At 46.1% G+C, this 23214-nt stretch overlaps 2 protein-coding genes across 3 annotated transcripts; one reads left to right on the forward strand and one right to left on the reverse strand.

Annotated features, from left to right (window-relative positions):
- The first annotated feature begins 3122 nt into the window (after window positions 1–3122).
- MARS1 (methionyl-tRNA synthetase 1) lies at window positions 3123–21923 on the forward strand. Of its 2 annotated transcripts, XM_055578483.1 has the most exons (22): window positions 3123–3309; window positions 4307–4397; window positions 4543–4621; window positions 4700–4834; window positions 5183–5258; window positions 5501–5673; window positions 5843–5949; window positions 9719–9835; window positions 9975–10178; window positions 10904–11105; window positions 13220–13294; window positions 17556–17726; window positions 17899–17994; window positions 18355–18472; window positions 18831–19044; window positions 19755–19886; window positions 19994–20098; window positions 20190–20376; window positions 21221–21292; window positions 21410–21433; window positions 21527–21613; window positions 21710–21923. In XM_055578483.1, the coding sequence occupies exons 1-22, from the start codon at window positions 3201–3203 to the stop codon at window positions 21854–21856; spliced, it is 2721 nt and encodes a 906-aa protein (XP_055434458.1). In that variant the 5' UTR covers window positions 3123–3200; the 3' UTR covers window positions 21857–21923. The 2 variants fall into 2 exon arrangements, with proteins under 2 accessions (XP_055434458.1, XP_055434468.1); XM_055578493.1 differs by lacking the exon at window positions 21410–21433 and having other exon boundaries at window positions 3125–3309.
- DDIT3 (DNA damage inducible transcript 3) lies at window positions 21867–22667 on the reverse strand. Its single transcript, XM_055578523.1, has 2 exons — window positions 22530–22667; window positions 21867–22437 (listed from the first exon to the last, which is right to left on the reverse strand). Exons 1-2 carry the CDS (start codon window positions 22665–22667, stop codon window positions 22069–22071), a joined length of 507 nt encoding a protein of 168 aa, XP_055434498.1. The 3' UTR covers window positions 21867–22068.
- Window positions 22668–23214: the final 547 nt, after the last annotated feature.

Raw genomic sequence — 23214 nt, forward strand, 5'->3', positions numbered from 1 at the left:
TAGGACTCGGCCCTTCTACTGCAGGAGGGAGGGCTTCCATCTCTGTTTGGGGAATTAAAATTCTGCATGCTGTGATGTGTAGTCAAAAACAAAATTGTTGCCCTCTTGTTAACGATTAAAATACAGTGTGATAATCACTATGAAAGGGGAAATACTATCATCTGTTGTAGCACATAGAGGGTGTACCCAATAGCCCAGGCCAGAAATCTAGCAGCCAACCCTAACTGTCTTGATTCTTCAGCACTCATATTTAGCTGATTACTAAATCTTTGCAATCTACTTCCTTTAATCCCTATAACTACTGCCTTTTTAAGCCCAGATAATATAATTTCTGAACTAGTCTCCTTGCATATAGTTCTGCTCCTTTCCAGTCCATTCCTGGCACAGTGATGCTTCCAAAACATTAAAATGCCCTGCCACTCCCCTGACTTAACCATTCAAAGGCTTCCCATTTTCCTCAGAATAAAGTCCAGATTTTACAGTATGGTTTATAGAGACTTTCTCCTATTAGCCTAGCATTTTCACACTTCCCACTACAAACTCCATATTCCAGCCACATACTAATTCCTCACATTCCTAAAATGCATTGAGGTCTCTGGTCCTTTGCATAAGTTGTTCCTTCTGCCTGAAAAACTTCCTCTCTCCACTTCCACCAATCTTTATCAGACTAATTCTTAGTCATTAGTTAGAGCTCAGTTGAAAGGTCATTTGCACAAGAAAATCTCTCTTAACTCCTTAGAGTCAAGTAAGGGCCCTAACTAGGAGATCCTACAGCAAGCTTTACATTCCCTTATTATAACTTTCATGACACTTTAAGTTTATTTGACTTTTCTGACTTCCCAGAAAGTCTGTGAGCTCTGCTAAGGTAGAAGCCTATTTTGTGAACAACTGTATCTTCAATGCCTTATATAGCTCAAAGTAACCTCTCTGTAGGGTAGAAAGTTTTCCTCATCTGAAAAATGAGAATGACAGAAGCTACCTCACAGTCTGTAATTTAAAAAATAACAATTATTTTCTTAGAACCCATGATTTTATGGGGCAGAGGCTTGGGCAAGGCTCAGCTGGGTGATTCTTCTGTCCCATGTAGTGTTGACTAGGATCACTTGGTGGTATTCAGCAATCAGATAGATGATGTGGTCTGGAAAGCTTCACTCACATACCTGACACCTTGATGAGGATGGATGGAATGCTGGGATCAGCTGGCACTGTCAACCAGCATGTCAACATGACACCACTCCTGCATGGCAATCTCAAAGTAGTAAGACTTCTTACATGGCAGTTCAATGCTATCAGAGTGTGCCAAGAGGCCTGGGCAGAAGCTGCAAGACTTCTTATGGCTTAGCTTAAAAAGGCCCAGAACCACCACAGAGTTTTTTGAAAATTAAAAATGTGGTTTTTTTTCCATTTAAAAAAATTAGTTCTTTTTGAGAAATATATATTAATTGATTTTATTAATTAATTTAAATTAATTAAAATTAAATTAATTAAACTAATTTTAAAGGGATTCAAAGATGATTAAGAAGGTCCCTTTCTCAATTACTGATACGTGCTTCCTAGAATAGAATATACTTATTGCCCCTGGTGGCTCAGTGGTAAAGAGTCCACCTGACAACGTAGGAGACATGAATTCCAACCCTGGGTTGGAAAGATCTCCTGGAGAAGGAACTGACAACCCATTCCAGTATTTTGACTGAGAAATGCCATGGACAGAGGAGCCTGGCAGCCTACAGTCTGTGGGGTCACAAAAGAGCTGGACATCACTTAGCGACTAAACAACAATTGCCCAACTCTTAGCCTTCATAGTCCCCTCAATCTACTTTTCTATACGCAACCTCCCTTCCCTTTAATGAGATTGCCAGTCTGCATATGTGCTTCAGGCTGGTATTAAATCAATATTTAATAGTCACTTTCTCTTTTGTTAATAAGACATCTACATTAATTTTTAATTGTCACTAACGTTAAGTTGGAGAAGGCAATAGCACCCCACTCCAGTACTGTTGCCCGGAAAATCCCATGGATGGAGGAGCCTGGTAGGCTGCAGTCCATGGGGTCGCTAAGAGTCAGACACGACTGAGCGACTTCACTTTCACTTTCACTTTCCACTTTCATGCATTGGAGAAGGAAATGGCAACCCACTCCAGTGTTCTTGCCTGGAGAATCCCATGGACGGAGAAGCCCGGTAGGCTGCAGTCCATGGGGTTGCACAGAGTCGGACACGACTGAAGCGACTTAGCAGCAGCAGCAACGTTAAGTTCGGAGAAGGCAATGGCACCCCACTCCAGTACTCTTGCTTGGAAAATCCCATGGACGGAGGAGCCTCGTAGGTCGCTAAGAGTCAGACACGACTGAGCGACTTCACTTTCACTTTCATGCATTGGAGAAGGAAATGGCAACCCACTCCAGTGTTCTTGCCTGGAGAATCCCAGGGATGGCGGAGCCTTGCGGGCTGCCGTCTATGGGGTCGCACAGAGTCGGACACGACTGAAGCGACTTAGCAGCAGCAATGTTAAGTTAGTGTCCCTAACGTAAGTAATTCAGACACGACTGAGTGATTAAGCACATAGTGAAGTCGCTCAGTCGTGTCTGACTCTTTGCCACCCCGTGGAGTGTAGCCTACCAGGCTTCTCTGTCCATGGGATTCTCCAGGCAAGAATACTGGAGTGGGTTACCATTTCCTTCTCCAGGGGAATCTTCCCGACCTAGGGATCGAACCCGGGTCTCCCGCATTGGAGGTGGACGCTTTAACTTCTGAGCCACCAGGGAAGCCCTAAGCACATAGCACAACATTGTTTATCATAACTCTCAACTCTAGAACTCTGATTCTTATGAACTCGAATCTAGAGTAAGCCATTGCGAGTTGCCTCTGTCATGACAGCGCCACTTCAGCAAGAAAGTGGGGCCTTCGGTTTCTGGCTGCTTTAGAGGATTAAAGTGCGCTGGGCCCTACACGTTAAGGTCTCCTCCGGTCCTCCCATCAATAATGTGTCGCTCTGGCACCGCACCTAAGGCCTCTCGATCTCTATGACACTCCTTTCCTGTTTTCTAGCGTTGCATGATGGGAGAAACAGTCAGCTTTCCGGGAGCCAGGCCAGGGGGACGGCTTTATTCGGGACTCCATTTCCCGGCGTGCCTCGCGGCGGTCGGTCCGCCCTCTGGCGGGAGACCGGTTCCGGTTGCATCAGCGTGGGGTCCACGGCGAAATGAGGTTGTTCGTGAGTGAGGGCGCTCCGGGGAGTCTGCCTGTGCTGGCCGCGGCCGGGAGGGCCCAGGGCAGAGCGGAGCTCCTCATCAGCACTGTAGGCCCAGAAGGTAGTCGAGCTGGCGCTGGTGGGCGGTGGATGAGACGGGCGGGACTGGAACACGCAGACAACGACCCCACAGTTGCCTTCGCCAACACTCCAGGCCCCAACACCACGCACTCCCGTCAACTTCCTCCCACGTTATCCTTCAGCACCCCATACCTTCTTCCCTCCTAGTGACATCTTTCATCAGTCACTTCCCTTAATTAGCCTCAGTGTACCTTTCTCTCATTTCTGGTCTCCCCTCCTTCCTCTCCCAGGATCTCGTCTCACTCCGGTGAACCTCCTTCCCCTCTCCAACCTCCCACACCTACAAGGTACCCTCCCCACACGTCATTCATATGATAACCCCCAGGTTTTCTTAGGAAACCCTACTTTTCTCTCCTAAAGACACAGACACACATGCTCCCTTCGGTTTACCTCTTCTCATTCCCAGCCATCTGTTTGTGTGACTCCTAAGCGGTTCTCTTGTCAGTTCTCCCAGGGTAGCTCAGATCATTTTCAGGTATTCTTGTGCTCAGTCTCTCAATTGTGTCCAACTCTTTGTGACCCTATGGATTGTAGCCCGCCAGGCTCCTCTGTCCATGGGATTTTCTAGTCAAGGATACTGGGGTGGGGGCCATTTCCTTCTCCTGACGCAGGGATCGAACTCCTGTCTCCTGCATTGGCATGTGGATTCTTTAGCACTGAGCCACCTGGGAAAACACCAGATATCCTGGTTATCTTCAGCTGTTCCAGTTCTTGGCTGCAGCACTACCCCAGTACCACCACATCCTCTCTGCAGTCCCCATCTGTTTCAGCTGAACACCTGCTTGTCTCTCCAGCTCATTCTGGACCCACCCCCTTTCAGAGGTCCTATCCTGGACCCTCTCCTGGTGACTGCCCATCTCCCCCGCACCCCCTCTGCCCCCCTAGTACCCCCCCCCCCACGACTGTGAAGATGTTCTTTTAAGTTGACATAGTATTTCTTGTCTCTCTTTTTCACCCATCTTCCTCCCCTGTGTCAGAGTGTGTGGTCCCATTCCTGACCCGGCCTAAGGTCCCTGTCTTGCAGCTGGATAGTGGCAACTACCTCTTCTCCACCAGTGCAATCTGTCGGTCAGTATTGGTCCTTGATGCAGGGAGGTGGCTGAATAAAATCGGGTTACTGTCCTCTGTGTGACCTTATTTACAACCGGCGTGAGAAATGGACTCGACCAACAAGCCCCTTTAATTCTCCCTCTGTTGCTCTCTCCCTGGGTAGATACTTCTTTCTGTTATCTGGCTGGGAGCAAGATGACCTCACCAATCAGTGGCTGGAATGGGAAGCAACCGAACTGCAGGTGGGACTGAGATGTGGGGGTTGGGAGGCAGATTGTTGCTCTGCACGGCCGTCGTGACCCGTGTCTCCTGTGTTTCAGCCAGCTTTGTCCGCTGCCCTGTACTATTTAGTGGTCCAAGGGAAGAAGGGAGAAGATGTTCTTGGCCCAGTTCGGAGAGCCCTGACGCATATTGACCACAGCTTGAGTCGTCGGAGCTGTCCGTTCCTGGCTGGGGTGAGTTGGGCCTTGAAATCGGGGTTGGGAAAAGCTGTATGGTATAAGAATTAAGGAGGAAGACTGTATTCAAAGTTCAACCCCTCCCCCCTCAACTGCCCCTTACTAGCAGTGTAACCTTTAAAACTCATAACCTCTTTAATGTTCATTGTTTCTCGTCTTTGAAGTGGGAGTGATGTTAGTAAGTACCCTTCTCAGTGAGTTATTGTGAGAATTGAGATAATTTAAAATGCTTAACACAGTGCTTGATACTTAATAAGTGTTTAGGAAATGTACAGTATTATTATATCCATGGGAAGAAACTGAGTGTCTCACCTGTGTACTTTTTCTTTTTGTTTCTCAACAAAGGAGACAGAATCTCTAGCTGATATTGTTTTGTGGGGAGCGCTCTACCCGTTACTCCAAGACCCATCCTATCTCCCGGGTGAGAACTGTGCATATCACTTCTCCACCAGCCTGAGGAACTTGGTGTAGGGGTTACAGAGTGGGCAGTAGACTATTGAGGACCTATTCTTAGCTGTAACTTGACAGGGCAACTATAGCAGAAAGACAGCTGAGGGAGCTGGGAAAGGCAGCTAGAGAAACTTCATAAAGAAGGGGAGGAGGTCCCCTTCCAGCTACCGATTCTAGGTCTTGTTGATTGTTTCCTTTCTCCCATGCCCACAGAGGAGCTGGGTGCCCTGCACAGCTGGTTCCAGACACTGAGTTCTCAGGAACCATGTCAGCGAGCTGCAGAGACTGTGCTGAAGCAGCAGGGTGTCCTGGCCCTCCGGCCCTACCTCCAGAAGCAGCCCCAGCCCAGCTCCCTTGAGGGCAGGCTTGTCAGCAATGAGCCTGAGGTTTGGAACAAAGAAGAGGGGTAGCCACACAGCCTCAGTGCCTGAGGTGGCGGGGGTGGCTTGGAGAGAGAGTTTGAGCACAGCTGTTAACTATGTCAGTTCTTGGAGAGAGTTTCCTTACTCTCTGTGCCCTTCTTACCTGGTGAGGGATACTGTCCACTCTTCATAGGAGGAGGAACTGGCTACTCTGTCTGAGGAGGAGATTGCCGTGGCTGTAGCTGCTTGGGAGAAGGGCCTGGAAAGCTTGCCCTCTCTTCGGCCGCAGCAGAATCCAGTGTGAGTAGGCACAGACTGAGTGGGGCTTGGTTTCTTATGTGGAAATTGTTGATAGAGCCAGTACCTGCCTGTTTAATCCCCATTGCTGACCTTTCTGTAATTCTCTCTCCTCTTAACCTCTTGGCTAATATTTTGGACATACTGTCCATCAGTTCCCCCCCACACCTGTGTTTTCAGTTACTTTCTACCTACTGATTGTACCTTAGTCTGTTTTTCCAGTTCAGATTGTTGTTCTGAGCTTTAGACATCTGTCAGACTACCTCCTTGATTCCTCCACCTCCACTGGCATTGCAAACTCATCATGTCCAAAACCAAACCTCTTACCTTCCCTGCCAGCTTCTCTTTCTCCTTTAGTCACTTGTCTTAGTGAATGACTCCCACCTTCCACCTAAAGATCCAGGCCAGAAATCTTGGTGTCATCTATCTGTACCATTTTCTCATCTCTCCCTGTATCATTTACTCCATTACCAGGTCATTGATTCTAACTTCTAAGGAGTCCTTGTATCCATCCCTTCTCCCTGTCCTCACTGCTGCTACCTGAAGTGGGGCCTTGCCATCTCTTACCTTCTCCTTCCCTGCTGTCCTGTGCTCCATATTGTCACCAGATGGCTGCTTAAAACTGCTGATATTATCATCTCATCCTCCTTTTCAGAATTCTACAGATGGTTTCTTTGTGTACTTCACCTGGTCTTTCATGACCTCGCTCCTGCCTGCATGCTTAGCATCATGTTTTATCACTCTTCTGATAGCTAAGATAATATTCACATACATAGTGGGAATTTCCTGGCTGGGTCCAGTGGTTAAGACTGGCGCTTTGACTGGTGAAGGCCTGGGTTCAATCCATGGTCAGGGAGCTGTGTGGTGTGGCCAAAAAAAAAAAAAAAGTCACACCCGTATGAGGATTTTTCCATCGAAATGAAGTATTTGTAGTTCTGAACATGTTGTTCAATAAAGATTTATGTGTCCACTCCTTGTCAGGCCCTGTGTGCTGGGAACTGGGTCTACAGAGGGGAGCAAACAGTCAAGACTCTGCTGTCATGCCACTTTGAGCCTAGTGTTATAGACAGGCATTTTAAAAACTAAGTAGTATGAAGGAAAAAACAAGTGCTGTGAGAAAATGTCACAGGAGGGTAACTTAGAAAAAAACAACATTTGAACTAACAATTGTGGGAATTCCCTGGCAGTCCAGTGGTTAGGACTCCATGCTTTTACTGCTGAGGGCCTGGGTTCAGTCCCTGGTGGGGGAGCTAAGATGCCACAAGCTGCGCAGTACAGCCAGAAAAAAAGGAGACCTGAGACTTGCCAGATGAGTAGCAGTTAGTCAGGCAAGGGTAAGTCTGGGGAAAGGCTGTCTCAGATAGAGGAAGCATCTTTATAAGGAATTTCTAAAAGGCCAGTGGCTGGAGGCTGGTTAGTCAGGGGACAGCTGGGTCAGAATGAGCTTTGAGAGGAGGGCAGGCTGAGATCATATACTCACACCTTGGTGTGTTTGCTCATGCTCTTCTTCCTGGAAGGCCTGTGTCTCCCCTACCTGCTGGACAGTTGTTCAGGAGACTGGGTCTGTCATGTCCTTCTCTGTACAGCTTGAGAGTCTTAAGTGCTTCATATTCTGGCAGCTCCCGTTATTACATTTTATGGTAATTGTCTCTACGTGTCTGTCTCCTCACTAATCTGTAAGCTTATTGAAGGTTGGGACTCTTTTCTTTTACATGGAGTATCTTGTAGCACAGGGCCAAGTATTTGGTAGAAAATGGTAAAATTTGAATGAGTTAGTGAAAGTTCATCTTTTGTTCAATCACTCATTTTGAATATTTCTGTGAGTACCTACTGAGGATTGACTTGAAGGTAATAAAGAATAGGAGGTAGATTTTCTCAGGTGTCTATACAGGCTAACTTGTTTGAATGCATACTTAGAGGAGGAGACAGTTGGTGTTAGAGTAAATGCTAGAGCAGATGCTTTTGCTTCTGATTGAAGTGCACCCCAAAAGTCTTGAATCTGGCAAATTCCCACCCATTCTTGAGAACCCAACCCAAGTAGTTCTGCCTCTGTGGAGTCTTTCTTTATTTTTGGCTGTGTTGGCTCTTCATTGCTGCGTGTGGGTTTTCTCCAGTTGTGGTTCATGGGTTTCTCTTGTTGCTGAGCATGGGCTCTAGACACGTGGGCTTCAGTTGTTGTGGCTTACAGGCTCTAGAGCGCAGCCTCAGTAGCTGTGGTGCATGGGCTTAGTTGCTCCTTGGCATGTAGAATCTTCCTGGACCAAGGCTGGAACCCATGTCCCCTGCATTGGCAGGTGGATTCTAAACTACTGGACCACCAGGGAGGTCCCTCTGTGGAGTCTTGGGCTGGAGATGCTCAACTTCCTTTGACCTCTGTGAGCACTTTGTACCTCTGATCGCACTGATCCCAGTAGGAAGTTATATGATGAATGTACCCTCCTTGAGGGCAGAACCCTGGGCATACTCACCTTTATGTCTCCACTGTAGTAAGCACGCACAAGATGAGAGAGACTTTACAGAGTGACACAGAAAGGAGCACTGCAGCGTGTGTGGTACAGGTTGCTTAGGGGGTCAGGATACAAGGATGACTGGGTGGAAGGCCGATTGTCAGTGAGGGAGGGTTTTCCTGAAGGAGCTTTCTAAGCTGGATTTCAGAGAAAATTATGGTATTCAGTCATGGGGAGAAAAGTCAATGAATGCAGGAGAGATTGGTGAGCACTTCCTGAAGAAATGAGCTGTAAAATGTTCCAGGAAGTAGATGGACCGTCTAACCAGATATACAGCATGCAGCTGGAAAGAAGGGTGAGGTTAACGGGAGGAAATCATTGGAGTCTCTGTTAGTAGATTCCAAGACTCGGTGAGCCTGCAGGGTGCCTACGGTTGAAGAACATGGTAATCGTTGGGAGTTGGCTGTTGTAAGTTAAGAATGGTTTGAAATAACATTGTAAATCAATTATACTTCAAGAAAAAATATTAAAACTGAAAAAAAAGAATGATTGGAAAGATGAACCCTAGTGAGGTGTTAGTGTTGGGGAGGGCAGTGGATATAGGATGTGTTCAGCAGAGCTGTCATGGGTGACAAAGCACGGAGAGAGAAGAGCAGATTGAGTAACCTCTGGCGGCAGATTGAGTGGCATGACTAGGAATGATCCTGGGACAGTGGGGAGGAGATTATGGCTATGAAGGCAGTGGCTGGTGCCTGCTGGTTTGAGACAGGCCATGAGGAAGTGGCTGACCCACATGGGTTAGGGCGTGAAGAGTCCTGGGATATGAGAGGACTTGGGAACGCTTGTGTGTGGGTTGATGGATTGTAAGCATTTCAGGTCCTGACTAGAGGTAATGTTAACATAGCACTTGGAAAGAAGGGGAGAGGTGTTCTTGGGTGGTGTTAAAGTCCAGGGAGTTAGTGAATGATGGTTGAAGAGAGCCTGGGGAGAGTTGTCAGTACTTGGGAGGCTTGAGCCTGAGAACCAGCTGATGGAAAAGGAGCACTTAGGATTATAAAGAGGGACAGAGTTCCTTGTGGGAATGAGGCTCCTTAGGAGCAGTACACGAGGCTTGCTCGCTATGGGCAGGGCCCTGTATTCGCAGCTGGAGGGATCCCATGGCTTTCGGGCAAGTTTAAGCTCTAGCAGCTTCGTATGAGGAAAGACTTCGGATGGACGTGACTCTGGGCAGTAGAATAGATGCATCTGGCTGCTCCGTGCACTTTGGGAGCGCTCTTGACCCTCTCATCTCCCCCTGGACTGTTCTCTTCCTTCTTCCCTACCAGGTTGCCCGTGGCTGGGGAGAGAAATGTGCTCATCACCAGCGCCCTCCCTTATGTCAACAACGTCCCCCACCTTGGAAACATCATCGGCTGTGTGCTCAGTGCCGACGTCTTTGCAAGGTGCAGCCAGCTACTGGGGGAGGGCCCCAAGGAGGCAGTGCGCCCCAAGGAAATAGGCCTCAAGTAGGGAGACTGGAAGGATCCTGGGCGCAGGGAGGGGGCTGAGATGGGGCCTCATGATCACTACATTCCTTTTCAGGTACTCCCGGCTCCGTCAGTGGAACACCCTCTACCTGTGTGGGACAGATGAGTATGGTACAGCGACAGAGACCAAGGCTATGGAGGAGGGACTAACCCCACAGGAGATCTGTGACAAGTACCACGTTATCCACGCTGACATCTACCGCTGGTTTAATATTTCGTTTGACTTTTTTGGTCGGACTACCACTCCACAGCAGACCAAGTAGGTGTCCTTTGATCAATCATAAATGGAGGGGGTGGGGGGCAGTGGGAATGTTGAGGGGACAGAAAGACAGAAGGAACCACAGTTGTTGCTCCCCCTGCCCCCAAACATCTGGGTATTGTCCTGAAATGTGATGTGTCTCAGGCATTATTATGGGGAGTCATTGAGTGCAGAAGCCTGACCAGGGCTGCAGGAGCCACTGAGGTGGGGAAGAGACAGGACTTATGCTCACAGGAAGGATCTGCCTCGCTTCTCCCACCTCCCTTCTCTTACAGTCTTAGGACAGCCCCTCCCACTCCTGTGTGTTTATAGCAAACATTCATTCTCTTCATTCATTCTCTACCTGATTGTCATGCCTGTAAATACTACACAGTAGGTAGGCTGCCAGAGAGTGCTGTGCAGTTTAGCAGTTGGACTGATTTAATTTTCAGGACATATCAAAGAACTAACCAGTCCTATCCTTTTGGAGATTGTTGTTAACAAAGAATACAAAACAGATAAATCTGTATTTGACCAAAGTAAATTCTAGAGTGATGAAGAAAGAGATCATGTGGGGAGTTGTGAGGGGTCTGGGCTCATCAGTAAACTCCCTACAGATGACTAGAGGGCCTCTCCCTGATTTCTTTGGCACTTGGACTGGGTGAGTTTGGGTCCTAGGTGGAGTAGCAGGAAGGAGGGGTGCATTGCTTCCTCTGACTTCCCTGGTCTCTTCCACATCTCGTCAGAATTACCCAGGACATCTTCCAGCGGTTGTTGGCCCGAGGTTTTGTGCTGCGAGATACTGTGGAGCAACTGCGGTGTGAGCACTGTGCCCGCTTCCTGGCTGACCGCTTTGTGGAGGGTGTGTGTCCCTTCTGTGGCTACGAGGAAGCCCGGGGTGACCAGTGTGACAAGTGTGGCAAGCTCATCAATGCCATTGAGCTCAAGGTAAGAGGAGGGTCTCCTGGGAGCCTAGAAGGAGAGAGTGTCTAGTTTTAAGGGACTGTCACTTAGGATGTTTTTTTAAATGAAGTATAGTTGATTTATAATGTTGTATTAATTTTTGCTGTACAGCAGAGTGATTCAGTTATACATATATATGCATTCTTTTTTATATTCTTTTCCATTATGGTTTATCCTAGGACATTGAACATGGTTCCCTGTGCCACACAGTAGGACCTTGTTGTCCATAGGATTTTTTTTTTTTTTAATTTTTATTGTTTTGGCATGTGAGATCTTAGTTCCCTGACCAGGGATTGAACCTGTGCCCTCTGTGTTGGGAGCACCGAGTTTTAACCACCTGACTACCAAGGAAGTCCCTCCATAGGATTTTTGATTTAGCATTCAAGACCTTTCACCAGTGGCTCTTTTTACTCTAGTCTTAGCAACTGATCACTCATACTGAGCATTTACTATGTGCTTGGCATTGTGCTGGGAAATAGATAAGTTGAATTCATACTTTCCTACCTTTTCTCCTGCTTCACACCAGCTGTTCTGCATTTGTTTAGTTCTTCCTTTCTTCCATAAATACCACCTTTCTTCTACTCCATGTTTATTCATTTGGTAGTTCATTTATTCAACAAACTTTTTTGAGTCTTTACAGTAGCGTTGTCATAGTTCTGGTTATTGAGATTGTAGCAATGAACAAGACAGATTTTTATCTAGTGCGAGAGAAGACCAGCACTAAAGATAGAATGTAGTTGCTGTAAGCTTCCAGGAATATGTAATAGAGTGACTTCTGGGGGGAAGAGTTGAGCTGGGTGATGAGGGAAGTCCTCTTAGAAGGTAACATTTGAACTGAGTGTTTAACTGAAGAATGAGAAGGAGCCAGGAGGCGATAAGTGGGATGAAGAGTATTCTAAGCAGAAGGACCAGGAAATGCAAAGGCCCAAGGCAGCAGAGCAATGAAAAGGGGAATTGAAAAGACCAGTGTGGCTCACAGTGGGTGGGGGTGGAGAGGTGGTGGTGGGTTGAGATGAGGTCAAAGACGTAGGCAGTGACCAGATTTCCGGGCACAGTTAGCCCTCTTGGAGTGGAATGGCAGGCTGCTCTGTGGATAATGGGTGGGAGGGAAGCAAGAGAGAAAGCGGGGAAACCAGTGTGGAGGCCAGAGTGGCGGTAGCTCAGAGATGGAGTGATGGTAGCTTGGACTAGGTTAATAGCAGGGGGAATGAGGGGGCAGGGAAGGATTTGAGATATGTTTTGGAGGCAGACTCTGTGGAACTGGACAGACTAGAATTTGAGGTGATAGGTAAGTCAGGAGAATGGAGACTTTACGTTTTTGGCTTGAGCAGCTTGGGTGGCTGGTAGCACCATCTACAGACACGGGCAAGACTACTTGAATTGCTTTCTGGTAGAGTATGGTGATGCTGTTTGGATTTGTTAAGTTGGAGATGCTTCCTTAGACATCCAGGGAGGGATGTTAGGTAGGCAGTTGATACAGGCACGTGGAGTTCGGGAGAGAGATCCTGAGAGAGTTATAATTTCTCACCTTCAAAAACCCAGATCAAAACTCACTTGCAGGCTTTCATTGACTTGCCCCACCCAACTGTTACTCCTTTAGCTGTCATACTTCATTGTTTGTACAGTCATGTCATGTCATGCAGATAAATATTTCTCGACATTTTGCCATGCGAAGGCCCGTGCTTGTTTTTCATGCAAGCCCGCTGTCTCTGCTTGAGCGTAACTTCCTCAAGGAGAGGAGCCATGTGTCTTCTCTTGGTCGCTCTTTTCACTCCTCACACAGCTGTAGAGCTGTCTAGCCTGGGTCTATCTAGCCTGTGCTCAAGAGAATGCATTTTTCCTGTTCTTGGGAATGAAAGGACACAGACGTGAAACTCTGTAGCAAAAGTTGTGCCCTGCAGACCTGAGTCTCCAAGCTCAGAACCGGCCCAAGTAAGTAGTTCTTACTTGGTGGGGTGTGAGAATGAGGTGAAGTGTGGTGGCAGACAGGGGACCTCATCTCTCTGTGCCTCTCCCCTCACCTGGACAGCTCCTGGCCTGCAGCCTGATTCCAACTGCCCTGCCCTGGGTCACCCCTTCTCTTGAATTTCCCTTCACAGAAGCCTCAGTGTAAAGTCTGCCGGTCGTGCCCTGTGGTGAAATCCTCTCAGCACCTGTTTCTGGACCTGCCTAAGGTGAGTGGGCCTTTCCCTCAAGTCAGTCTGCACAGCCTCTCCTGCACCCTCTGCCTCAGCAACAGGCAGAGACAAATGTGTACCAAATCACTCTCCCATGTTTTTAATTTCCATTTTAAAATCATGCATGCTTAATGTAAAAAGATGTAATAGGAGAAGAGCACAGAGTGAAAGGCCAGGCCCATCTGCCAAGAGGTAGTTTTTACTGCTCATTTTACTCTGTAGCACTTGGCATGTGAACGTTTTATTTTTATTTTTGTGATTATTATTATTTTTTAATCGATTTATTTATTTTTGGCTGCACTGGGTCGCTGCAATCTGGCTTTCTCTGGTTGTGAATGGCAGCTACTTTCTGGTTGTGGTGTGCTGAATGAAAGTATTTTTATGCCTTTTGTCTTTTCCTTCATGTAAATTAGATCATGGCATTCATATTACTCTGCATTCTACTTTCTTTTACTTCACAATTTGTCTTGACCAATTTTTCACTTTAGTGGATCTGTCTTTTTTTTCGTTTTATTTGTTTTAAAAATTTTTGGCCATACCCTGTGGCATGTGGGACCTTAGTTCCCTGACCAGGGATCAAACCTGCACCCCTTGCATTAGAAACTGGAGTCTTAACCACTGGACTACCAGGAAGGTTCCTATTTATTTTTTAAAAATATTTATTTGGCTGCGCTGGGTCATAGGTTTTAGTTGCACCCCACACAGGATCTTCTGTTTTAGTTGCAGCTTGCAGGATCTAGTTCCCTGACCAGGGCCATCTGTATTGGAAGCTCAGAGTGTTAGCCACTGGACCACGAGGGAAGTCCCTTTTTTTTCCTTTTAAACTTTTATTTGGAGATGATTTCAAACTTGCAGAAAGACTTGTGGGAATAAGCAGTTCCTAGAACAAAGAACCTTGTGTTCTTTACCCACAAGAACCTCATGTACCCATTACCCAGATTCCCTGGCAGTTAAGATTCTGCTCCATTTGCCTTAGCATATTCTCTGTCTCATACGTGTATGTATATGTACCTATAGATCCTCTTTATTCTTAAATGCTTCATTGTATATTTTCTAAGAAAAAAGACATGTTCCTGCATAACCACAGTATGGTTAACAGCTTAAAGAAATTTAACATTAATATAGTTGTGTGATCTACCATCCATATTCCATTTTTGTCAGTTATTCCAATAATATGCTTTCTAGCATGTTTTTTTCTGTAGTGCTGAATCTGGCTCTGAATAATGTGTTTAGTTTTTCTGTCCTTTAGTTTCCCTTAATCTGAAACAGTTCCTCAGCCTTTATCTTTTATGATATTAACAGTTTTTAAGAATATAGACCTTGATCCCCCTTTCAAAACAGAATATTCCTCATTTTGCATTTATTGACTGTTTTCCTCATGATTAGATTCAGATTACGCATCCTCAGTTGGAATATTGTATAGATGATACCATGTTCTTTACGGAGGCATGTGGTGGCCATTTCCCCCTTATCAGTGATGTAAATTTTGTTCAGTCAAGATGTTACTAGGCTTCTCCACTGTGTAATTAATATTTCGCCCCTTGCAACTTAAAAGCAGTATGTGGAAATGCACATTTAAGACCATGCAAGTATCTTGATCTTCATTGAAAGGGTTCCTCTGAATTTAGCATCCGTTTATTTAACCATTTTTACCTGACCAGGTTTTTATTAAGATTTGCCAACTCTACCACTCTCTCCACACTTACCCTTCTCCGTCATTCATTTATTTATCTGCTTACCATCAGTGTTGACTCATGGATTCCAATTTTTTTCAATGGTTTATAACTGATTCCTGTCCTAAATAATGTTGATGTTCTAGTTGTTCCTTATTTGGCCAACGGGAGCCTCAGGGTGGTTTCTCTGGGCGTTTCTGAGGTCTCCTATCATTTTTAAGCACTTATTTTCTAGCATAGCAGGATATTCTAGATGCATCTTGTTCCATCCTGGGATCAAACCATTTCTCCACCAAGCTGTGTTTTTTTTTTTTTTAAGTAGGGAACAGTATTAGAGGCCAAGTTTTGTGTGCGCATTGCTCCTGGATGTCTTTGCTTCTCAGCTCTGTGAGCAGAAAGTTAGGCATTTTATTTTAGGTTCACACTGACATTCCATTCCAGTCCAGCCCCATGGAGTTCTTCTTCACTTGCCCTCATCCCATATTTTTAATCTCCCTTCTTCCACACAGTAAGTACTCTGGTTTCCAGCAACATTATTTACTCATTTATTTGATCCTACAGTACACCTAAAAATAATTTCAGAATTGCTTCACCCATACTGCTACCAAAAAACCTACTAAGGTGAGTTTAGGGTTAGTTTGCAGTCCTGCTCCTTCCCCTACAACTGAGGGTATGTAATCAAATGTGTTCAACATCGTCTTGGCTCAGTTTTTTCCCCCTTTCAGTGTGATTATGTTACTGAAATAAGTCAATAATTTAGGTTCATTTGCTTCTAGTTTTTTTTTCTCTCCTCATATTTGTTTTTTGAAAATATAGAACGTTAGTATGCTTCTAAATCAAAACCCTGAGAAACCTGCCGTGCTGCAGTCTGCGAGGTCACAAAGAGTTGGATACGACTTGGCGACTGAACAACAGAATACTCAGAGAAGGGTCCTTCCCCTCCTGTCCATGCTGCCTTGTTCTCCTGTCTCCTGTAGGCGATCGGTTTTGTTTTCTGATTTAGTCTTAGTGTGTTTATTTTTGTAAAGATAAGCTTTTTTATATATATATATGTAAAACATTTTATATATATATAAAGATGAGCAGATGAATGTATGTATACATATGTATCTATTTTCTTCTTATACAAAATATAGCACACTATACATACTGTTTTGCATTTTATATTTTTCACCTAACAGTATGTTCTAGAAATCATTCTGTATCATGACTACTCCATACATGTCAGTTCATAAAGATCATTCTTACTCAGTCTTCTTTTGTTTTTGTTTTGGCAGCATGCGGGGACCTTAGTTCCCTGACCAGCTGTCAAACCTGTGTCCCTTGTGGTGGAAGAGTGCAGCCCTAATCACTTGGTCACCATGGAATTCACTGTTTTTTCCTTTAAATTTTTATTTATTTATATTTTGGCTGTGGTGGGTCTCCATTGCTATGTGAGGGCTTTGTCTGGTTTCGGCAAGTGGGGGCTACTCTTGTGGTGCTCAGGCTTCTCATTGCTGTTGCTTGTCTTGTTGCGGAGCACAGGCTCTAAGCATGTGGCACACGGGCTTAGCTGCTCCACGGCATGTGGAATCTTCCCGGACCAGGGACTGAACCTGTGTCCCTTGCATTGCAAGGTGTATCCTTAACCACTGGACCACCAAGGAAGCCCTGTTACTTAAATAGTTGCATAGTACTTCATTCTGTGTGGGTACCATAGTTTATTTAACCAATTTTTTGTGTTCATCATTTAGGTAGTTTCCAGTGTTGTACAGTTAAAAATACTGTCGCAGTGAATAACCTTGTGCATATGTATTTTTGTATTGTGGGAAGTCTGTCTTCAGGATAAATTCCTTAAGGGATCACTTGCTGTGTCCAGAATAAATGCATATGTAGTTACGGCCTGGTTTTTCTCAGTAGGTATTGTCCAGTTTACCTCCCTCCTAGTGGGTGTCGCCCGTTTGCCACAGCCTCACCAGGACAGTGTGTTGTTAGGCTGCTAGTGCTGTGGTGTTTCTGTGGATGAATCGTGTGAACCATTCCTTATGAAAGGTTTATCTTTATTTTTCTGCTTATAAAAGCGATAAACACTTGTTTTTAAAATTTCAGAATGAAATAGATGGTGTAAAAGTGGATGTTCCCCCTAATCTCATGTGAGAATAAAGTACTAAGATATATTTTTGGGATTATGTTAATCTGTGTATTACGATTACTTGTTTTTATAATGATAGGATTATATCTTATATTACTATTTTGAAGTTTGCTTTAGTTAATGTATTTCTGAGATCTTTACATACTTTTTAAAAGCGTTAATAAGTATTTCATTGGTTGATGTACCATAGTTCTTTAAATTCTACTGAACCAAGTGAATTAGTTTTAATTTTTGGTGTGATGAGCGGTGCAGTTCTCTTATAAATACATCTATACACACTTATGTGAAAATTCCTGTTGAAAAAAATCCCAAGTAGAATTGCTATGGCGAAGTCATGAATCCTTAATTTTAATTATATATCAATAAATGACTCCAAAAAGCTTGTATGTATTTATCCTTACGCTGACCACACATGCGGCTGTCACAAACCAGCTCTGTGCTTCTCTGCTATCAGCTGGCAGCGCGGGTGGAGGCGTGGTTGGAGAAGACGTTGCCTGGCAGTGACTGGACCGCCAACGCCCGGTTCATCATCCGTTCTTGGCTTCGAGATGGCCTCAAGCCCCGCTGCATAACCCGAGACCTCAAGTGGGGAACCCCTGTGCCCTTAGAAGGTTTTGAGGACAAGGTAAAAAACCCTGTGCTTTATTCAGATCTTGTATGATTCAGCTTTGGGGTTGAAACCCTGGGCGAGCAGAACAGACCACTGGTTATGCCTTGTTTCAGTCTGAGACTCTGGGTCAGCAGGGGTCTCCGGTGTGCTTGCATTCGACCGTGTCCCTTCTCTCCTGGCCCTCCAGGTGTTCTATGTCTGGTTTGATGCCACCATTGGCTACCTGTCCATCACAGCCAACTACACAGACCAATGGGAGAAGTGGTGGAAGAACCCAGAACAAGTGAGTAGTTCTTGGTTAGCCTGTCCATGGGGCTTCCCAGGCAGCACAGTGGTGAAGAATTCTCCTGCCAATGAAGGAGATGTAGGAGATGTGGATTTGATCCCTAGGCTGGGAAGATCCCCTGGAGAATATAGCAACCCATTCCAGTATTCTTGCCTGGAAAATCCCATGGACAGGGGAGCCTGGCAGGCTGTAATCCCTGGGGTCACAGAGAGTTGGACACAACTGAGCATGCACACATGTACCCACTGCCTGTCAGAAGGGTGAATGTGTAGCAGGGTGGTTAGGATTGGGTACCTGATCTTTCTTAGGCCTTTGAAGAGGCTCTCAGGAGCTCTGTCTCCCAATTATATTTCATAGGTGAACCTGTATCAGTTCATGGCCAAGGACAATGTTCCCTTCCATGGCATAGTCTTTCCTTCTTCAGCCCTAGGAGCTGAGGACAACTACACCTTGGTCAGCCACCTCATTGCTACAGGTACCCTGGGAGACTGAAGATGGGGGTGTTCCTAGGGGGTGAGGACCAGGGCAGTGCTTGGAAGTTCCTGGAGAGGTGCTAGGTCTTGAGTTAGGAATTGAGGTGAAATAGGAAACAGTTAGAACATGGACGCTCAACCCAGAAAAAGGAAACAAGGACCTGAAGACAGCAGAAGTTCAGAGCTAAATTTTGTAATGGGTGGAAGTAAAGGGGAAAAGATCACATTGGAGAGGAATCATCTCCCAAGTTCTATGCAGGCCAGCTACTCTAGAGCTGAGGTTGAGGAAAGAAGAGTTAGTGGGTCAGGGACGAAGGACATGATTTGAACAGATGGTTGGCATTCTCCTTCTCTGTCCAGAGTATCTGAATTACGAGGATGGGAAATTCTCTAAGAGCCGGGGTGTGGGAGTGTTTGGGGACATGGCCCAGGACACAGGGATCCCTGCTGACATCTGGCGCTTCTATCTGCTGTACATTCGGCCTGAGGGGCAGGACAGTGCCTTCTCCTGGACAGACATGTTGTTCAAGAATAATTCCGAGCTGCTTAACAACCTGGGCAACTTCATTAACAGGTGGGATCTGGTGAGGGGTGAGAGGCAGCAGATAGCTGGGAGTGGTGGGGGGAGCAGCTTGTAAGGGGGGGAAGTTAGTTGTAGAGATGTGATTTAGCAGAGTTTGTCACAAAGTGAATTTTTGCTAATTATTTTATTAATGTTATTAGAAGTGTGTCCTTTCCTAGTGCAAGTTCACTCGCAGGCCACTTAAAAGTTTGACTGAAAAAAGGGGTTTTTTTAGCACAGGGGTAGGAGATTGGAGTTTTATCACTTCAGTCTCACTTTCCATTATTAGTCCCTATCTAAGCTATTCTGCAATCTAAAGAAATAATCTCTGTGGCTACCCACCCTTTCAGATTTGGTTATTAACCACAATGATCAGGTAGGTAGTCTCTGCAAGAAGATGTATTTGTTAGATATCAGTTAATGTATATATTTCAGCTTGATCATTTCAAGTTACTGACTTCTGAAAACCAAAGGTTACTGAAAACCTTATATGAGGGATATGTTTCCTTTATATGACGGATATCTGTATGTAAAGTATGTCTGTCACGTGCAGACATTTTCTTAGGGGAGACAGAAAATAAGTTTTGCTTTCCAGCTTGAGGGAGCCAGGTGGCTTCAGTTCTGAGAAAATGTAAAATTATGAAAACCGTGTCCAATTTTCTGTAAGGAGACTGGGCAGTAACTCTTCTTCTTTCTTCCCCTCCTTCCCTACTCCCATCCAGAGCTGGGATGTTTGTGTCCAAGTTTTTTGGGGGTTTTGTGCCTGAGATGGTGCTCATCTCTGATGATCAGCGCCTGCTGACCCATATCACCCTGGAGCTCCAGCACTACCACCAGCTGCTAGAGAAGGTTCGGTAAGTATCTACACCTCTGTCTCAACTCCGTGATCTGCTGGCATGTTGACAACCCCATACTGGTACCCCCAGGACCTTACACCTTGGCCTGCATCCTTCCTTCCCAGGATCCGGGATGCCTTACGTAGCATCCTCACCATCTCTCGCCATGGCAATCAGTACATTCAGGTGAACGAGCCCTGGAAGCGGATTAAAGGCGGCGAAGCTGACAGGTGGGTAAGAAGGTAGTGTTGGCTACAGAAATAAAGTGACTGGCTGGATGTGTCCTCTTGGAGGTCCAGACTAGTATTTTTTCTTCCCCAGGCAGCGGGCAGGGACAGTGACAGGTTTGGCCGTGAATATAGCTGCCTTGCTGTCCGTCATGCTCCAGCCTTACATGCCTACAGTTAGTGCCACCATCCAAGCCCAGCTGCAGCTCCCACCTCCAGCCTGCAGTATCCTGCCCACAAACTTCCTATGCACCTTACCAGCAGGACACCAGATTGGCACGGTAGGTCTGCGAGTTGAAGAGCCAGCCTCTCTCAGAATTTTTTTTGAAAAAATTATTCATTTATTGGCTACATTGAGTCTTTGTTGCCACACATGGGCTTTCTCTAGTTGAGGCAAGTGGAGCTACTCTCGAGTTGTGGTGCACAGGCTTCTCGTTGTGGTGGTTTGTCTCGCTGGCTCTAGGCACATGGGCTCAGTAGTTGTTGTGTATGGGCTTAGTTGTCCCAGGGCATGTGGGATATTCCCAGACCAGGGATTGAACCTGCATGCCCTGTGTTGGAAGCATGGAGTCATAACCCCTAGACCACTAGGGAAGTCCTTCAAAATTTCTACCTTGCCATGCAGCCTTTGGAGGAGGGCTCAGGGAAGAACTTACTCTGGGTGTGACACTCTCATAGCTGTTCTCACAACGCATTCCACCCTCACCTCCACTCTGCACTTTAGGCTTGTTTCTGATATAAAGCCCTTGGTATTGGTTTACAAGCCCAGTATTTTCTTTAGTCCATATATCCTCACTGTCCTTCATGCCAGAACCCAGCGGGCAGGGAAAATACAGGGTAGCCTCTTTCTGAAGACAAGGTGATAAAAATATGTATGTACTCCTAGAAGGTTTTGCATCAACCTAGCATCATTAAATAGCCCAAGTAATCTTTGATCCTAATGAATGCCAGTGCCTTTTCTGAATTCTTTACTGAAATCAGCATGTATTTTGCTCAGCGGTACATCAACCTTTCTTTTGGAAACCTGAGTTCCTAAATGTCAGAAGCTGGGGTGGAGAGGCCCTCTTTATAGTCAAATAAGAATTTATACCCCATCAGTGGATGATTCTGGAATTTTTTTCACAGGTCAGTCCCTTGTTCCAAAAATTGGAAAATGACCAGATTGAAAATCTGAAGCAGCGCTTCAGTGGGGGCCAGGTGAGAAATCTAAAGACTGCCTCACCCACCAACAGTCCTCCAGGTCCCTCAGTAGCCCTCACTCATCTCTCTTTTGGCTCTGCTGCTTCCTCACTTAGTTTTTCTTTCCTGTCTTAGCTAGAAGAGTCCTTGGCATTAAAGGTAATCACTTGCCCCTGCGATCTTACGTCAAACCTGAAGTCAGGAGATGTTTATGGTAGCAGGTGCAAACTCTGTCCTGTTGTTGTTCTCAAGGCAAAAGCATCCCCCAAGACAGCAGCTGAACTGACAACAGCTGGACCGCAGCAGATCCAAGCACTGACCGAGGAAGTGACCAAGCAGGTGTGGGGCTGAAGCCCTATGGGAAGCTGGCAAAGCTGAATCCTAAATAGGTCCTTTCTGGTCTCACTGTTATTCCCCCACCCCCTCTCTTCTCAGGGCAACATTGTCCGAGAATTGAAGGCACAGAAGGCAGACAAGAACCAGATTGCTGCAGAGGTGGCTAAACTCTTGGATCTGAAGAAACAGTTGGCTCTAGCTGAGGGGAAACCCCTGGAAACCCCTAAAGGCAAGAAGAAAAAGTGAAAGTGAGAACTTACCATAGAAAGTCACTTTAATGGATATGGACAATAATAAATAAATGTACAATCTCTATATACACGCTGAGACCCTTTTCTATCGTCTCCCCTACTGAATCGATGGTGGTGGGGTATGTCATTGGCACTGGTGACGTGGTCAGTAGATACTTCCAGGAAGGGTCAGGAGTGGCCTGAAATGGAAGTGCTGGTCCCAACTGTTCATGCTTGGTGCAGATTAACCATCCGGTCAATCAGAGCTCGGCGAGTTGCCTCCACTTCCCTGGTCAGGCGCTCGATTTCCTGTTTGAGTCGTTCATTCTCTTCAGCCAGCTGTGCCACTTTCCTTTCATTTTCTTGTTCTTTCTCCTTCATGCGTTGCTTGCCAGCCCGGGCCGGGGACTGGCCACTCTGTTTCCGTTTTCTGGTTCTTCCTTGGTCTTCCTCTTCTTCCTCCTGAGCCAGGGAGCTCTGACTGGACTCTGGAGAGCAGGGGCTCTGGGAGGTGTGTGTGACCTCTGGTGGTCCTGGCTCCTCAGTAAGCCAAGCCAGAGAGGCGGGGTCAAGAGTGGTGAAGGTTTTTGATTCTTCCTTCAAGTAGATAAGGCAGGGTAGGTATGAATTAGTTGAGAAGGGAAGGGCAGCACCTCCTCTTCCCCCGGCATCAGGCCTAGCATTCTTACCTCCTTGTTTCCAGGGGGTGAAACACAGGTGCCCCGATTTTCATCTGAGGACAGCACCTCCTGCAGGTCCTCATACCAGGCTTCCAGCTCCCAGCTGGACAGTGCCCCAAAAGAGAAAGGCAATGACTCAGCTGCCATCTCTGTGGCTGGATCAGGCTCTGGAAAAGGACATACTCAGGATAGTGGGGGTGAGGAAAGAAGCTCCACCAGTCAGTCTTAGCACTAACCAGTCAGGTTAGCACACTGGCCTGCTGCCTGTCTTGGTAGATAAAAATTTATTGGGAAGCAGCCACAGCAGTTTATTCACATGTTGCTTTACAGCTGCTTTCATACTACAATAGCAGAGACGAACAGCTGTGAGATAAGACTATTCTGTGAGGCCCTCGACATCTTAAACATTTACTGTCTGCCCCTTTAAAATGTCTCAACTCCTGACCTAGAATGAGAGTCCCTTTTTGCTTTTGCCCAGCACTTGAAGAAACAAGTACCTGGACATGCATTCTTATGGGTTCCTAGTAAAAGTCTTCAGCTTCCCTTGGGGAACTCCACTGGTTGTTTCCAGGGCAGTTACCAGACACCTGTACTCCTTTCTCCTCCCGTGGGGGGAGCCTGGGCAAACAGTCCTTGGGTCCATCTAACCTTGGGTGGGGAATGAGGTGTGATGAGACCTCACCTGACTGTGCAC

Source organism: Bubalus kerabau, chromosome 1 (genome assembly GCF_029407905.1).
Source record: "Bubalus kerabau isolate K-KA32 ecotype Philippines breed swamp buffalo chromosome 1, PCC_UOA_SB_1v2, whole genome shotgun sequence".
Lineage (NCBI taxonomy): Eukaryota > Metazoa > Chordata > Mammalia > Artiodactyla > Bovidae > Bubalus > Bubalus kerabau.

Excerpts from the sequence above, each read along its gene's own strand:
- MARS1 (XM_055578483.1), top strand. The coding sequence starts at position 3,201 with ATGAGGTTGTTCGTGAGTGAGGGCGCTCCGGGGAGTCTGCCTGTGCTG. Across the intron at positions 17,727-17,898 it reads TAGAAGGTTTTGAGGACAAG|GTGTTCTATGTCTGGTTTGA; the intron begins GTAAAAAACCCT and ends CTGGCCCTCCAG. Across the intron at positions 18,473-18,830 it reads CAGCCACCTCATTGCTACAG|AGTATCTGAATTACGAGGAT; the intron begins GTACCCTGGGAG and ends TTCTCTGTCCAG.
- DDIT3 (XM_055578523.1), bottom strand. The coding sequence starts at position 22,667 with ATGGCAGCTGAGTCATTGCCTTTCTCTTTTGGGGCACTGTCCAGCTGG. Across the intron at positions 22,438-22,529 it reads CACCCCCTGGAAACAAGGAG|GAAGAATCAAAAACCTTCAC; the intron begins GTAAGAATGCTA and ends ATCTACTTGAAG.